This window comes from Hydractinia symbiolongicarpus, chromosome 2 (genome assembly GCF_029227915.1).
Source record: "Hydractinia symbiolongicarpus strain clone_291-10 chromosome 2, HSymV2.1, whole genome shotgun sequence".
Lineage (NCBI taxonomy): Eukaryota > Metazoa > Cnidaria > Hydrozoa > Anthoathecata > Hydractiniidae > Hydractinia > Hydractinia symbiolongicarpus.
In genome coordinates, this window is record NC_079876.1 from 18,699,973 (window position 1) to 18,717,309 (window position 17,337).

At 36.0% G+C, this 17,337-nt stretch overlaps 1 protein-coding gene across 6 annotated transcripts in view; it reads left to right on the top strand.

The window, feature by feature from the left end:
* LOC130629852 (TNF receptor-associated factor 4-like) overlaps positions 1–17,337 on the top strand; it is a 57,341-nt gene that overhangs the window by 21,673 nt on the left and 18,331 nt on the right. For 5 of the 6 annotated variants that reach the window (XM_057443224.1, XM_057443222.1, XM_057443219.1 and 2 more), the window contains exons 2-8: positions 5,590–5,763; positions 5,844–5,892; positions 6,753–6,857; positions 7,698–7,862; positions 8,174–8,338; positions 9,126–9,203; positions 10,898–10,972. In XM_057443224.1, coding sequence (XP_057299207.1) covers positions 5,606–5,763; positions 5,844–5,892; positions 6,753–6,857; positions 7,698–7,862; positions 8,174–8,338; positions 9,126–9,203; positions 10,898–10,972 — 795 coding nt within the window. In that variant the 5' untranslated portion in view covers positions 5,590–5,605. Of the gene's footprint in view, positions 1–5,589; positions 5,764–5,843; positions 5,893–6,752; positions 6,858–7,697; positions 7,863–8,173; positions 8,339–9,125; positions 9,204–10,897; positions 10,973–15,453; positions 17,332–17,337 lie in introns of those variants that run through there. The other variant, XM_057443223.1, reaches the window with a different exon arrangement.

Genomic DNA, 17,337 nt, shown 5'->3' on the forward strand with positions numbered 1-17,337 from the left:
GATCCAGGTGCCGGTTGTTGAAATGGAGGTGGTCTGGTGGGTCCGGGCTCATTATAATGAGTATGATCTATTGATAATAATAATTGGATAAGCTCGTCCCTTCTTAGAAGCGAGTATCTAGATGCGCCGAGGAAACCCGCTCGGTTTCGTAAATCACGGACCGTGAAAAGACTAAAGTCATCAATATATTCTCTACTGTAGGTGGGTGGTGTCGGTCTAGGTGTCGGAACACTCTCGATTGCTATCCGGCGGGAATAATGCGATAGATCAATCGATAATAATAATCTGATAAGCTCAGCCCTTCTGAGCCGCGAGTATCCATGTAGGCCAAGGTACCTCGCTCTGGCTCTTAAATCAGGGAGCGTGAAAAGACTAAAGTCATCAATATATTCTCTGCTGTAGGTGAGGGCGCGTACGATCGGTGAAGACATGGTTGGATATGATATACGAATACAGAATCTTTAACCCGATTTTATAGATCGTATTTGAGGTTGGCGATTAGCACGCCATGGATATCTCCGCGAATTCCTGGCCTTTGTTACTCGGACGGGTAACAAAAAATCCCGTGGTGTCGATGGATACTCACCCACGGTGGATCGGCACTCTGTGTGTTTTAGCGTGTTTTACTACAATTTTAGCACGGTGTGGCAACCACAAACTAGGACACTCATGACCCTCCAACACGGTTTACGATTTTTTTTTAAAAAAGGGTTAAAGATTCTGTATTCGTATATCATACGCAAGCATGACTTCGAGAAATACCTTTGCTGAATTAAGAAAACTCGCTAAGGAACGCGGCCTACATGGCTACGCAAAGCTCAGAAAGGCCGAGATTATCGAATTATTGGGACCAACTACCGTTTCAGCACCGGTTAGACCGGTACCCATGCCGAGACCCTCGAGACCCGTACCGGTGTCGAGACCTAGACCGAGACCGAGACCGAGACCGGCACCTAGACCGGTGTCGAGACCGACACCGGCACCTAGATACACCGGACCGCCTAGACTCTACAGCCCTTTACCAACATCTAGACCCGCCATACATGTACCACCTACATCAATCAAATCTCTGGGGAGTTTTCTAGGATCCGATGGATCTGTACCCATACCAACACCGAGACCGAGACCTAGACCATTTAGATCTGGCTCTGACATGGATATTTTTGAGCAGGAAGAAATGGCTAAAACCAGACCTATATTGAAAAGCAAGTTGATTGAATGGAGAGACTGGTTGAAACATGTACCTAAGGCTATTAAGGATAAAACAACAAAAGCTTTCAAAACCATGAAGGATAAGATCATGGGTTTGTATAAAAAGGGCAGTGGAGAGGAAGAGGTGAAAGAGGTGGAAGAGGTGAAAGAGGAAAACCCCTATACTCCCATTGAGGAGGCGTTTGACCGTTCATACAAACGTTTCAAGATAAACTCGGATGGTAAGAAGAGGAATGTCAAGGTCTTTCTCAAACAGCTTAAGCCTATCGTTAAGAGGTTGATGAAGGAAGTGCTCAGGCAGAAGAAGTCGCTGAAGACTCAGGCTACACTGTGGGTGAAATGGGTAAAGGAGGACACCGGCTCGACCGATGCCCCACGTGTATATGTTGACAAAGCGTTCAATAGCTATATGGAGGTATTACATTCCAACGATGACATTTCTAATGTTTTTGATCGGATCCGTAATAAGATAATCGAGCAGATTGAAAACCCTGCTCTACCCGCCAGTGGGTTCACAATCGATAAAATCTTGCATATGCATGTGGACTTTCATAAGCTAAAATTAACGAGAGGTAGTTCTTACTTACCGCTACCCAAGAATTTCAGTGGAAAGCGATCTGTGATTAACCCACATAACGAGGATGAAGAATGCTTCAAATGGGCCGTTATCGCTGCTCTCAATCATGATAAGATTGATAATCATCCTGAACGAATCTCAAACCTTAAGAAGTTTGAAGACAAGTGCAATTGGGGTGGTCTAACTTTCCCAATGGCTCTAAACAAGATAGATTTATTTTAGAGAAGGAACCCTGATATCGCCGTGCATGTTTTGACAAAAGATGACATAGAGGGTGTCTATATGTGTCGAAAGTCGAAGCATCTTGACCGGGATGAGACGGTTGTTTTGTTTTTACTGTGTGAAGGGGATAAGAGGCATTATATCGCTGTTAAGAACCTGAGCGGTGTCCTGAGCAAGGCCAACTCAAAGCATGAACATAAAGAGCATTATTGCTTGAATTGTCTCTCTGGTTTTCCAAGCGAACGTAAAAGGGATGAGCACTTTGAGTATTGTAAGAATAACGATGCCGTTAATATTCAACTCCCTAAGGAGGGTAGCACCTTAACCTTCACCCACGGTCAGTACCAGCTCAAAGCCCCATTCATCATGTATGCCGATTTTGAAGCTTTTACAAAACCTGAAGAGATAGAGTGTGGATCGTCCACCGAGAAAGTTGGTAAACATATCCCCACCGGATTCTGTTGTTATAGTAAATATGCTCATGGTGAAGTTTTGGACCCTCTGAAGCTTTACCGTGGTGATGACTGTGTTCCGCGCTTTGTGGATCATGTGGTTTCCGAGGCGAAAAGGTTATACAACATGTTTCCACAACTTGGTATGCAAGATCTAACCGATGAAGAACTTGATGGATATGAAAATTCCACCAACTGCCACATCTGTATTAGAGAATTTGGTGATGATGACATCAAGGTCAGGGATCACTGTCATTTTACCGGAAAGTTTCGTGGATCGGCACACATGGAATGTAATCTCCGTTACAAGGTGCCTAATTATATTCCGGTTGTCTTCCATAATCTGAGCGGATATGATGCGCATCTATTTATCAAAGAGCTTGCGAAGAAGTATGGAGAAGGTGGTATGAGTGTAATCGCTGAAAATAAAGAGAAATATATCTCTTTCTCTACCGATGTTAAGGTTGGTGAATACACCAACAAAAATGGTGAGACCAAAGACAAAAAGATAAAGCTGAGATTCATCGATTCATTTAGATTTATGTCAAGAGGATTAGGTTCCTTGGCTGACAATCTATCCGATGATCAGTGTAAAAACCTTAGAAAATTCTTCAATGATGAGCAATTCAACATAATGAGAAGGAAGGGTGTATACCCATATGAGTATGTTGATTCATTCGATAGGTTTAATGAAACCAGGCTTCCTTCGAAAGATGACTTTTATAGCAAGTTGAACATGAATGGTATCAGCATCGCTGATTATGCGCATGCCCAGAAGGTGTGGAAGGACATGAAAGTTGAAAATATGGGCGTTTATCATGATATCTATCTCAAGACGGATGTTCTGCTTCTGAGTGATGTGTTTGAGACATTCAGAGAGACATGTTTGAAAAACTATAAACTAGATCCCGCTCATTTTTACACGGCCCCCGGATTAGCTTGGCAGGCATGCCTGAAAAAGACAGATGTTAAGCTGGATTTGTTGTCAGATATGGATATGTTACTGTTTGTGGAGATGGGTATTAGGGGTGGTCTCTGTCAGGCCGTTCACAGACACGCGAAGGCAAATAATCCATATATGGGTGATATGTATAATACTTCGGAAGATACAACCTATCTACAGTATCTTGATGCTAACAATCTGTATGGATGGGCTATGATACAGAAGATGCCCACCGGGGGGTTTGAGTGGGATGATTCCGGTAAATTTACACCCGAACTCATTTCAGAGTTGGCTGTGGAAAACGGTGAAAAGGGGTACATGCTTGAGGTTGATGTTAGATATCCACATAATCTTCATGACGCACATAACGATCTTCCTTTCATGCCTGAGAGGAAGGTTATCAATGGTGTCGAGAAGCTGACACCATGTCTTTCGGACAAGAAGAACTATGTGATTCATATCCGTGCGCTTGCTCAAGCTTTGAATCACGGTCTTGTTCTGGATAAGGTTCATAGGGTACTGAGGTTTGATCAGAGCGCATGGTTGAAACCTTACATCGACTTCAATACACAGCTGCGCACGGAGTCGAAGAATGACTTTGAAAAGGATTTCTTCAAGCTGATGAACAATTCCGTCTTTGGTAAGACAATGGAGAATCAACGAAGACAGAAGGATATACGTTTGGCCACCAACCAAAAGAATTATGAGAAAATGGTGATGAAGCCAAACTTCAGGGGTGCAATCCATTTCTCGGAAACACTGATGGGGATAGAGATGTCCAAGATCAAGATCAAGATGAACAAACCGATCTACCTCGGCCCCACAATCCTCCATCTATCCAAGATGGTTATGTATGAGTTCCACCATGATTTCATGAGACCGAAATATGGTGATGATGTGAAGCTTTGCTACATGGATACGGATTCATTCGTTTACCACATAAAAACAGACGACTTCTACAAAGATATCGCGAACGATGTGTCTGTGAGATTTGACACATCTGGGTATGATAAGGAAGATGGTAGACCTCTACCATTAGGTTTGAATAAAAAGATCATTGGGCTGATGAAGGACGAGTTGGGTGGTAAGGTGATGACTGAGTTCATCGCCCTAAGAGCTAAGACATACGCATACAAACAGCTATGTGGTAGGGAGGGTAAGAGATGTAAGGGGGTGAAGAAATGCGTGGTGAGGGAGACCATAGGTTTCGCCGATTATAAGAGATGTCTGTTTGAGGGTGAGAACATTTACAGAACCCAAATGACCTTTCAATCGATTAAGCATGATGTTCACACGGTGAAAACAAACAAACTGGCGCTCAATGCCGATGATGATAAACGCATAATTTTGGAAGATGGTATTACCACACTGGCGAGAGGACATTATAGACACACATAACACTATAAATTATAAGGCACGACAGATGAGGGTGGGTAGGGGGACCCATGGGGAGGGGACACGGCGGGGGGTTGGGGGGTTGGGGCGGATCCGGACATTCGTAGGTGCTAACGGATTTTATAGACTCTTCTATCGTTGATTTGACGTGGATGGCCTATAATTTGACGTGGAATGGTAAAGTGCCAACGGGGTCTGTCCTAACATCGGCATTTTCCTATCTCTAATGGATTAACTTTTTTTAATTTTCATTCTGAATTTGATAGACAAAAGGATAGCAGATAAAACTCGTCTTAGAAATGCACTGACAGCTATTAAATTAAGAAATGTAACAGAATTGTGTTTTATGTTGAATAATATTGTGTGACATTATAACTCTGCTTTGTTTCTATCGACATTCTAAAGTTAATTATTTAATGCTGAATAAATAGAAATTTTTAAAACAAAAAGCCTAGCTCAATGAGAGTAAAAGTGAAAAGATGTAATATTCTTTCTATTTCTCTTTCGCAACTTCTTATCTTTTACATAATAATTTAATGCATTAATTAGGGTGGATTTATGACGGCTGCAAAAAAAGCGTACATACATTTTGTACGACAGAAAGTGTGAAATATTGGAATTGCAACTCACTGAAATATTAATTATATATAGTCAATTCGGTATGATGCCGTGTTCCGGTAGATTAGACACAAAAGGCATCTGAATAGCGTTATCAAAATATTTTATTTCGTGCAATTCTAAACTTATAGAATCTAACATATTTTATTTTTATTGATGTTAATTTTTAGAAAAAGAAGAATTGCAATGTTTGGGGGATTCGATTTTGAAGTTGCTGAAGAAGTAAAACGAGATTTTTATTGCGTCATTTGCCTTAATCTAATGAGAAATGCTATGGAGCTAACATGTGGTCATGGAATGTGTAAGAGTTGTTTAGAAGGCTTAAAAAAGAGTAGCATGGAAAGGTATTGTAGCAAAATTAATTTGGAAGTTCTGACTTACATAAGATAAGGTTATCAATGCATTTGTATTATGTTCTGTTTAGGAAAAGTTTTATCTGTCCAACTTGTCGAGAAAAAGTAGATAACAACTCTGTGAGTGACTTTTCACGACTTAACTTTTCTACATTTTTACGAGTATCATATAGTTGTAACCCTATTTATGCCAGGCTATAGGGGTCAAGAGTACTGCCGGAGGGCGCAGAAAATCCCATACCCATAACCTCTTAAGTGTTGGGTTGGAACATCAAATTTGGTAGAAATGATGCTTGTCTCATGTCAATTAAAAATTATGCATCAAATGGTAACTGTCAGTGATGATTTATGCTAAAGTCAGCCTTTTGTGACAAATTCATTAATCTATTTTTCCCACATATTTCTGGCGATATATGTTAAAAAATGACATGACCAAAGTCAAAAATGACTCACCTGTTTTTCCCATGGAATCTTTGCAATTATTCTTTTGTAAAAAATGTGCATTAGCCACGAAAACAGCAAAAGCCTCGATGAAAAGCAAAAGGAGAGAATCAGTCAGGCGTACCACGAAGCAGAACCAGGTCTTTTGAAAAATTAATTTTCAGCATAACGTTCTGTACAAACAAAATGTAATGCTTAAAAGATACTTAAAATATGCTAAACGTGTATAAATAAACAAAATATTTCGTAACTTAAAAGCTTTAAATTCATTTCCTAAACTTCGTTTATCATGAATATAAAAGTCACAAAAGCTTAAAACAAAAAAGAGAAAGAACTAAAAAAAGTGTTTTTAGCAAAGGCGTAAGTATTTAAACTACGAAGCTGAAATGAAGAACTTTAGGAAAAAAATTATTAAGAAACTCAAGCCATGGGTGTGATATATCACCTGCTGAAAATTTCCACAAGCTTTGTTTGGTCTAATGTTATTAACGAAAGCATGCCAATTTTTGACCTTTGCTCATATTATGGCTTTACCATAGGTGACTTCAGCTGCCATGATAGATAGAATGATTTTATCAGTGAAGGTTAAATGTGAACTTGTCAGCAAAGGATGTGAATGGATTGGTGAGCTCAGTGATATGAAGGTATCATTTCCTGATGTCTAACCCTATTTGGTTCGGATTCCTTATAACATATCATGACGGGACGGGGGAAATTCCAATCCCACTTCAATAAGTTTCGGTAGCCTTCTCAAAATGGAATCACTTTTTATCGTCAAAATAAGCGCAGTGGGAGCGATACATTTTTGCGTAATACATTTTTGCGTAATACATTTTTGCGTATTACTTTTAGCGTATTACATTTTTGCGTATTCCATGCGTATTTACATTTTAGATTCTCCTGTGTTATTCTTGGTGCAGGTTTGATTCCTACTAGACATGAATGTTTAGGAACGTCATTCTTCCTAAGTATTTATTGGTAACGTGAGCGTTTATATAAACCGCCAAAATAATTCAAACATTTTTAACTAGTTCACTGATCGCTGTTTATTTTGATGTTTAACATCTTTAAGAAGAAATCAGGAAAAACTTATAACTGCGGGCAACTTGTTCTTTTATAGAGCATAGTCCTTATAAATATGTGTAGATAGATAGTATAAAAGTAACAAGAACTTGATAAATTATCAAGCCTAATTCTCTATTTCGCTATTTTGCTATGACATATAGAGATCCGTTATTCGATTGTCCCCTCAGATTGAAAGAACCTGAGTTACTCACCTGATGGAGAACAACATTAATAAATTAGAGCAAGGAGGGAAATGTCAAGCTAATAGTTGATTGAATATGGTCATTAAAGGCTGCATCATTGTCATTTACTGTCTTTTTATGAGGAGGAATGCACGATCGCACCTTCATCAATCTCTATAGGTTATTGAAACACAGACAAGTGTATGATAAAGTTTGTTAGTATGTTAAAATGTTTAGAATCATTTACAAAAGAGATGTGAATTTCAACTTGTTAGTTGTACATTTAAATATTGTGAAAAGAAGGTGGAACGACACAAGCTAAAGAACCACAAGGAGAAATGTCCTTACAGGCTGGAAAAATGCCAGTTTTGCGACTTGACATTCTTTCGCTCACAATTCCAGGTATATATAACGTATTCCTTCTGGATATGTGATTATGTTATCTAATAATAGGACGAAATATCATTTGCTATCTTTTTATGAGAAACAATGCACGATCGCATCAATCTATATAGGCCATTAAAACGCAGGCAAGTGTAGAATACACCTTATGAATCGTATGCTTAAAAAGAAAATTGATATTGTGCTCAGAAGAAAGTGATAATAAAATTAACAAGAAGAATGCAGGGATCAGTATATGGCCAACACCGATGTCTTATTTTCCTAAATCTGGTTACTCAGGAACTGTTATGTTAGTACCTTACAATGTTTAGGATCATTTACAAAAGAAATGCGGATTTCAACTTGTTTGTTGTACATTTAAACCTTGTGAGGAAAAGATGGAACAACGGAAGCTAAAAAGCCACGAGGAAAAATGTCCTCACAAGCTGCAAAAATGCCAGTATTGCAACTTGACTTTCCTACGCTCACAAATTCAGGTATTTTTAACGTGTTCTTTCAGGATATGTGTTTATAATATCTAATAATAGAATGAAATGTCATTATTATAATGATTCGAATAGGCGATTAGTTTGCTTTTCATTTCAAACGCCTGTCCAAGAATGACGCTAATATAACTTGGACCCCTATTTAATATATAACTCAGACAAGAGAATACTAACCATAAAAACATAATAAGTGACATCAACAAACAATCTTGATTACACGCAATTAATATAAGGACAAAAAAAGATACCAACATATACTAGTAGGTTGAAATAGGACATGTTTTTTTTCTGAGAACTTGCAGCAAAAGTTGTTATTATTCATTATAAAATAAATTTGCATAAACAAGTATTATATAACATTGCAAAATACTAAATCAATAAAAGTTATGAATAAAACAAAGTATTAAAAATGACTTAGACATGTAAATGAGCCTATGACACGTAAAAAAAGACCAAGATATTAGGTTTAAGAGGTTAATCAGCTTATTTTTGGTCATTTGGTGTCATAGAAACATTATTTAAGAAAAAAGAAGAAGTCACCATATTGCAAAGACATACTGCGGAATTATCCAAAAAGAATGAGAGTTCGAGACGACTCCACTACAGTATGATATAACAAACTATGGCCACAGTAAATTGCAATTAAAATCCTCAAAGCTTTACAAGGCAAAAAAATAAGGCAGGAGATAAATTAAAATGTTTCATGAATTGACATTTCAAATATCTATAATGACAAATGGACTTGTCACTGTCAGCTAAAGTTTGAAATTTATTATAGGATCATCACAGTAAATGTGATCGATATCCTGTCAAATGCCCAAACGACTGCTCAGATGAATTTATGGAGCGACGAACAGTAAGAAAGCTTTATATTGCTACACAGTGGTATATCATCTTAAACCTATTCGTTCCGGGGGTTTTTCGAACATAATATGATCTGGGGCGGAATAACTTTTCATAGGCTTATACCACGCTTATACCACACCACGCTTATAGTACGTCACAAAAGGAAAAAATGGCTAAAATAATTTTTTGCTTGCGTCAGCACATTGTCTGTGACGTCATCAAAACTTGAAATTTGTTTAAAATGCCACTATTTGTTTAAAATAGAATTACTTTAGTTCTAGAGCGAATTTTTACATTCTGTTTCAAGATTTGAAAAGCTATATAAATGGTTTTTAACATATCTTCCGGTTTTTACATAGACCGCATGAAAAAGGCCAAAAATTGACCAAAAATTCGTTTTTTCCCGCTTTTTGGGTAAAACCCGAAAATATCGGGAAATCGGATTATTTGCGTGTTGAAATCATGGTGAAGGATTCTTCTTGGTGAATCAAAGTTGTGTTGGAAGTTTCAAGTTCTAAGGATAATCATAACAGGAGTTTTTATATTTTCCCCATTTTAAGGGTTTCATAGAGATTTGTAGGGGTAATTTCAAGTAATAGCCAGTATCAAAGCCTCTGAAAGGTATGAGACCTAAACAGTTGGCATACAGGTGTCAAATAGATAAATATTGAAACTTAGTAAGTATCATAGCCATGCAACATAACAATAAGGAGTTATTAAAAAACACCTTTCAGGTAGGGCAGAAACCACCCCCATCCTCCCCCGGACCGAATAGGGTTAATATGAGAAATTGTAACATGTAATGTTCCATGGTTGCATTTTCATATCATTTTCTTTTTTACTTTGTCAATTTCCAAGTTTTACTTTTTAAATCATAATGTATTTTACAATCGAAACAATTCCAGTCAAAAAATCGTCTAGTTCAATTTTCTTCTTTTTGAATAGCTTAAGCATCATACTCAATCCAATTTCGCTTTTAAAATTCGTCAATTTTGCGTAATTGTGAGATTATAGAAAATGAGAATATCATATTATATACAGGAGAGAACGGTCATTTGTAGAATTTTCTCCCAGTATAAAAATGAAAACACCACCAACAAGCCAATTTCGCTTTAACATTTATTTTAACAAGTGCCTAATTTTTAAAGTTACATTAAAACGCTTAAATGCTTTTATTACATTGAACATTCTGGTTCAACCCAATAAAAAATCGCAAACAAACGGCACATAAAAAATATACGCTGAAAGTGGGAAGAACATAAGGGTAAAAACCCCTATGTTCTTCCAGTTAAATTTTCAAAAGAACAACGAAAAGAATTTACTTGATCAGGGATTCAATTTTGCAGACGTTGCAAAAATTTTATGCTTTCTGAGATTTGTTTCAACGAGATTTGGAGAAACGTTATTTGCTTTACTCTTTAACCCTTTTTTACGATGTGGTGGAAATTGTCCCTCATATTTGTTTGTTTTATAGCCTAATGATATAGCCCCAAAATTCCTTTCCTAAATTTTGTTTTGCAACATTTTAGTTTCATTACAGGGATTATATGTATCTTTTTCAGTTTATCCCTGTTAACGAAAATAAGTTTCCTATATTTTTACCAACTAATGTTGATGCGTTGCAAATAAACACCCTGACAATGTCCATAACGCCATCAATCGTGCGACATTACTGAACTAGTGCTACAACAAATTTATTTGTAGTTGGAATATCATCATACCATATGTCTAGAAGCGCCTAGTTCATGTGAATTTTCATCTTTTGGTTGCTACGTTCAGGTACCTTATATTATTTTTAAATTATAACTGTTTTCTAAGTTTTTATATAAAGTACATTATAGTGTCTGTCTGTCTGTGTGTTTGTTCCGAAACGGACAGTCCGACCCAGCTTTAGAACATTAGTCATGCTTTAATCTCAATTACTCCTGGTTACCATGCAGTACGTGACGTCAGTTATTTTCAACTTGTTTTCAAGTTATTTGACCTCAATTTCAAAAGTACATTGCAATAATTTCGCCAACATCTCTTATAATAATACGCTAAGTGTGTCCGTCTGTCTGTGACAGGCAAAGTTCATATCGTCATTTTCCTTTGATGTCGCCGAAAATATCTTCGAAGTCGCCGAAAAAATTATGTCCATTTTGCTACCGGGTTTACTTTGCTTACATCGCGTGATGAAAACGACTTATTTTGATTTGCTGAAATAAATTTAACGGCTAACTTTCGAAAAATGGTATCCTCTCGCCACCAAAAATCCCCCCAAAAGAACGATCTTGAAAAAAGTAAAATAAGTGGTTCAAAAAAGCATATTTAAAAAGAAAAAAGTCCAAGTGAAGAAGTATAAAAGTGAAAGTGGAGCTACGTGGAGCTAGAAGTAAAGTAAATTTAGAAGTAGAAAATAAGGGCCACCAAAAAAAGCACAGAAGAACGATCCTTTTACCTAGAAAAAAAGGGAAAAAGGTGGTTTGAAAAAGCATAGCTATGTATTTAAAAAGAAAAGAGACCAAGTGAAGAAGTAAAAAAGTGAAGTGAGAAGTGGAGCTAGACGTAAAGTAAAGTTAGAAGTAGAAAACAAAGGCTAGAGTTTAAAGTGGATTTGAAATCACAGATAGTAAGAACTTTAATATTTTTAGACGCTTGGTTTTTATGTCAGTGGATCAAGCAGACTCGCATTTCCCAGGAAAAGCGACTTTTTTTATATTTTACCGCGTATGTAGCCATATTTGTTTACGTTGCATAATTTTTGCACAATGCATGTGCTATGGCGCGTAACTAATATATTGTCCTAAAATTCAAAATGCTACATAAAGTTGTTGGCTGACTAAAAAACGGAAAACTTTGGTTTGTTGAACTGTATTTTTACTAATTTTACATTACTATTGCTTCTCTTTATATGTGTTTTACTGAGCATAAATAGCTAGCTTTAGTTTTAGCTAAGTGTTCCCTGTTTAAGTATATTTGACTGGGTGTCTTAGCTACGGTTTGCTAGCTAATGTTAGCCTCCAAGTCCAGCTCCCCTCCAATAGCTAGCTCTAACCATGACTTCTTTTTTTTTCGTCTTTTTTATTATCTATAGCTTACTACTATAGTTTCCACATTTCTCTTCTTTTATGAGCACGAATTATGATGTAACAAGCTAGCTAACTACCTACAAAATCTTTCAAACTTTTGCAGGATAGTAGGATGTATTTTTATGCCCATAGAGTATAGATGAATTCCGTTGTTTACATTTTCAGTGGTAAGCTCTTTCGGGTTTTGCATTGGCGTGGCAGGAAAAAGATTGGGGTGCTAGGTGAAACAAAGTAATTATCAGTTCGTTTCTTCAAACGAGACATTCTTAAATGAATTCAAATAAATCAGAAGCCATCAACTTACGCTCGATAAAAGTTTATAAGCTCAACGACTTCCCCATTAGAAGAAATCCACAGTAGAAGACCTTTTATCGTGAAATCCTAGTATCCTTTTTCCTGCCATGAAAAAGCAAGAGCCAAGGAGCTTACCACTAAAAAGTAAACAAATGACGTCACGCTGAAATTCATCTATAATTTTTTTCACATTACCTGTGCACTTTACAAGGACGACTACATGCAATATGACAAGTGGAACGAATTTTATAGAATTTAAAGTGTGTGTGTTAAGTTATTTATTATTGTTTTGTTTCTGATTTTGTAATCTAATGGGCGATGACTGCATGCCCTGAAATGACTGATTTTTCTAAATTTTAATGTGTTTCATAACCTTTTTGTGGAAGATTGTTGGGCAATGGTAATATATGACATGCTAAATGAAATTATTTTTGTTGATTTAGATGTCTTTCTCAAAAACCGATCAGTTTTAAATTTTGTGTAAACTTTTGTTTACGAACCGTATACATTGTTTCCAAAATACTGATCTTTGTTGACAAAAGTTTAGTCTTTGATTTTTTGACATTTAAGTTTAAAATTGTTGGAAAAAGGGCAGTGCGGAACTAAAAAGGAAAATTTTTGTGTTCTTAACTGGTTGATTTTACATTGTGTGTAAATTTTTGTCGGAGAGGATGGTATCCAACCGAAATGACTGATTTTTCTAGATTTAAATTTAATGTTTTCGAAACTCTATGGCTTTTTCACATTTTTGTATAAGCTTTTAAGGGAAGACAATATTTAAAATGTGTAAAGAACTTATATTTGTTGATTTGTGCTAACTCTTGCAGGCCTCCTTTTTAACATTTCAGAATATAATACCAAGGGTTTTCAACATAATCACTTATAAGATGTACATATTTTAGATGCTTTATTTCTGACATTGTTATTATCGGTGTTGTGACTGTCGGTGTTGCAACTGTTGGTGTTATTACTGTCGGTTTTGTGAGTATTGCTGTTGTGAGTGTCGATGTTGTGAGTGTCGTTGTTGTAACTTTTTATCAACTAGATTTTACACCTTGCAAGCTGTTCATTTTGATTTTGTGTAAGATTTGTATGGAGGATTTAATGCGAATTGACATTTGACATTTTGTGTGGGATTTTAAGAACATTTTTCTTTGTATATGCACTACTGACGTCAGCAAAACATCTAAAGCAACCTATTTTTCATTGGCTCTTTGCCTAATTGGATTTTTTCACGGGCCTTATCGACTAGTCTATATAATAATACGCCAGTTCCGTCTGTCTGTCTGTGACTTTTGCAAAGTGGATTATTATCTTCACTACCTTCTTTGATAAAGTCTCTAAAACATCGCCCAAAAAGCGGTTCTGTAATTTATGAAACATTACCTTAAAATAGTATTGACGTCAAAGGAAAGTTAATTAAGATTAGTGAAGCCACTACAGTGCACTTAGAACTTTGAGGCCAAATAACTTGAAATCGAGTTGGTTACGTCAATGATTTTTCACCGCGTGGGTAACTAGGGACCACCTGGGACCAAATTTGTGTAACTTTCCCAAACCTAGGTCCCTTAATCCGTTTTGGAATGGATGAGTTGATGACCTCATCAAAAAAGCTTCAAACCCTAATATCTATGAAACCGTTTGTCAAAAGTACATGATGCTATACATTCTCTTAATCAGCGTTTAAAGATATATACATTGAAGGCAACAGGTATAAAATTTCTTAAAAAAAGATTTTTAGGTTTTGACGGGCCATTGCTGACGTCAGCAAAATTTTTAAATCTTTATATCTTCTTAACTGTTCGTCAATAGCACATGATCATATACATTTTCTTGATCAGCAGTTTAAGCTCTACACAATAGAGGCAACGTGAAAACAATGTTCTTTTTTTGTGGATGGGTTATTGACGTCATTAAAATTCGAATGACGCTTTTTTTTCATATTTATCCTGCCTCAGTGGATTTTTCCACAGGCTAAGTGTGTCCGTCTGTCTGTGACAGGCAAAGTGGATGTGTTCATTTTCCTTTGATGTAGCTGAAATTTCCTTTGAACTTGCTAAAAAGTCATATCCATTTTGCTAGCGGGTTTACTTTGTTTACATCACGTGATCAAAATGGAGCAAATTGATTTGCTGAAGTAAATTTAACGGTTTTCTTTACAAAAATGATGTCCCTCGACACCGAAAAAAAAACAACAAAAGAACGGTCCCTTTGTCTTAAAGAAAGTGCAAAAAGTAATTCAGAGAAAGAAGAGTCCAAGAAGTGAAGTAAGAAGTGGTAGCTAGAGCTAGAAGTAAAGTAGTAAAGTTAGAAGTAGAAAATAAAGGCTAGAGTTTGAAATGGATTTATAATCAATAATAGTAAGAACAGCAGACTCGTATTTTTCAAGAAAAGCCTGAAATTCTTGAAGTTTTATATTATACCGCTTTTTTAAAAAAAACCTAGCCACCAAATTTGTTTATGTTTTTATTGCATAAATAATGTCTCCCCTGGCGCGTAACTAATGCGTTTGTCCTAAAATTCTGTTGTTTCTATTTATTTGTGTTTACGAAGCTAGCTGTAGTTTTAGCTAAGTGCGCCCTGTTTAATTATATTTAACTGGGAGTCTTAGCTACTGTTAGCTGGCTAATGTTGGCCTCCAATGCCTGCTCTTCTCATCCCATCATGGCTAGCTCTGTTTTTCTTCTTTTTTAATTATCTATAGCTACCTACCTTAGTTTTCAAACTTCTTTCCTTTTATAAGCACGAATCATGATGTAACAAGCTAGCTACCTACCTACAAAATCTTTAAAGACATGAACTTAAAGCAGATGTATTTTATATTTCTTTTCGAATTTCCTGTAAACTTTACAAAGGGACCACGTGCAATATGACAAGTGGAATAATTTTTTTCAGAAATTAAAGCCTGTGTGTTAAAGAAACCATCAACAGTGTAGAACGTAACAAACACATAAACAGCATCTCGTATCAACTTCCTGAGAATTGGTTATCAGCCCTACAGAAAAAGTAGTTACTTACATGTAGGTCCGAAAATGTTAATTACCGTAATTAACTGTAATTATCAGCTCGTTTCTGATTGGTTAATTTTTATGAATTTCGATCCTCTGCAATTATACAAATACATGCTGAACATCATTTTACTTTGCCTGATGACGGGAGAAGGATCTCCCGAAACGTCGCCTACTAAACTATTATTTTCAAGAAATGATAAACTTTCCACAGTAATATGAATACTGAACAGACAAACCGATATAATATCTCCAATAATATAAATTTGATGTTTTTGACACTTTTGATTGAAATATTAAAGGTTGTTCCATATCCTTTTTGTGAAAAAGTAATGGGTAATGGCAATATTCTACATGGTGAATGAACTTATTTTTGATGATTTAAATGTGTTTCTCAAAAACCGTTCTGTTTTACATTGTGTTGCTTATTCATTTTTGACATTTAGGTTTAAAATTGTTGGTAAAGGGCAGTATGGGTCATCATACTACAAAAGAAAATTTTTGTGTTCTTAACTGGTCGATTTTTACATTTTGTGCAAGTTTTTGCGGGAGAGGATGTTATGCAACTGAATTGTCTGATTTTTCTAGATGTTTTCCAACCTATGGCTTTTTCATATTTCTGTATAAGCTTTTAAGGGAAATAAAATATTTAAACTTTTTTTTGTTGATTTGTGCTAACTCTTGCAGGCTTCTTTTTTGACATTTCAGAATAAAATAGTGAGGTTTTTTAACATAATCACTTTTAAGATGTACATATTTGAGATGCGTTATTTCTAACATTGTTATACACAGGTGTGTTGTCACTGTCGGTGTTGTAACTGTTGGTGTTCTTACTTTCGGTTTTGTGAGTATTGGTGTTGTGAGTGTTGTTGTTGTAACTTTTTATCAACTAGATTTTACACCTTGCAAGCTGTTCTTTTTTTGTGTGTAAGATTTGTGTGGAGGATTTAATGCGATTTGACATTTGATATTTGGTGTAAGATTTTAAGAACATTTTTTGTATATGCACTGCTGACATCAGCAAAACATCTAAAGCAACCTATTTTTTCATTGGCCTTTTGCCTAAGTGGATGTTTCCATGGGCCTTATCGACTAGTTAATAATATTATTGACCATATTTTTTATAATCATGTATAAATAACCAATAAATGTATTAGACTTATTTTTTAAATTTGCGCACTCTCTAAGAAAAAAACTTTTTTCTGTAGAAAGAGAAATCTTTGCCTGCGTGCGTATATTAAGTAACCGACAAATGTTTGCAGGAAAACACTGAAAAAGAAGGGCAATTTCAGTTTAGATAAAGTCAGCAACCCGTCCTTAAGAAAATAACATAGAAACTTGTTTTCACGTTGATACCATGTAGAGCTAGAGGCGCTGATCAAAAAAAGTATATCTTTATTTCCTTTTTGACGAACGGTGTCAGAAATATTGTGACTTCTTGATGCATTTTTAATCCGTTTATTCCGAAACGGATTCGGGCACCAGGTTTACACAACTTACCCAATTTGGTCCTTGATGGTCCCTACTTGCCCATGCCGTGAAAAATGACTGACTTCACATCACTTTGTTTCAAAGTTATTAATGTTATGAAAGTCGTGTCCTATGGACAAAAATTTTAACATGCAAGACATAACTTTTTTAAATATATCAAAGGATAAGGAGCACATCTACTTTGCCTGTTACAGAAAATAGAAAGCTTTATATTGTTATCAAGGAAGGTGATATGTATTTGTTAGAAAAATTGTCAATTTTAGGTTAATATTATTTGTAG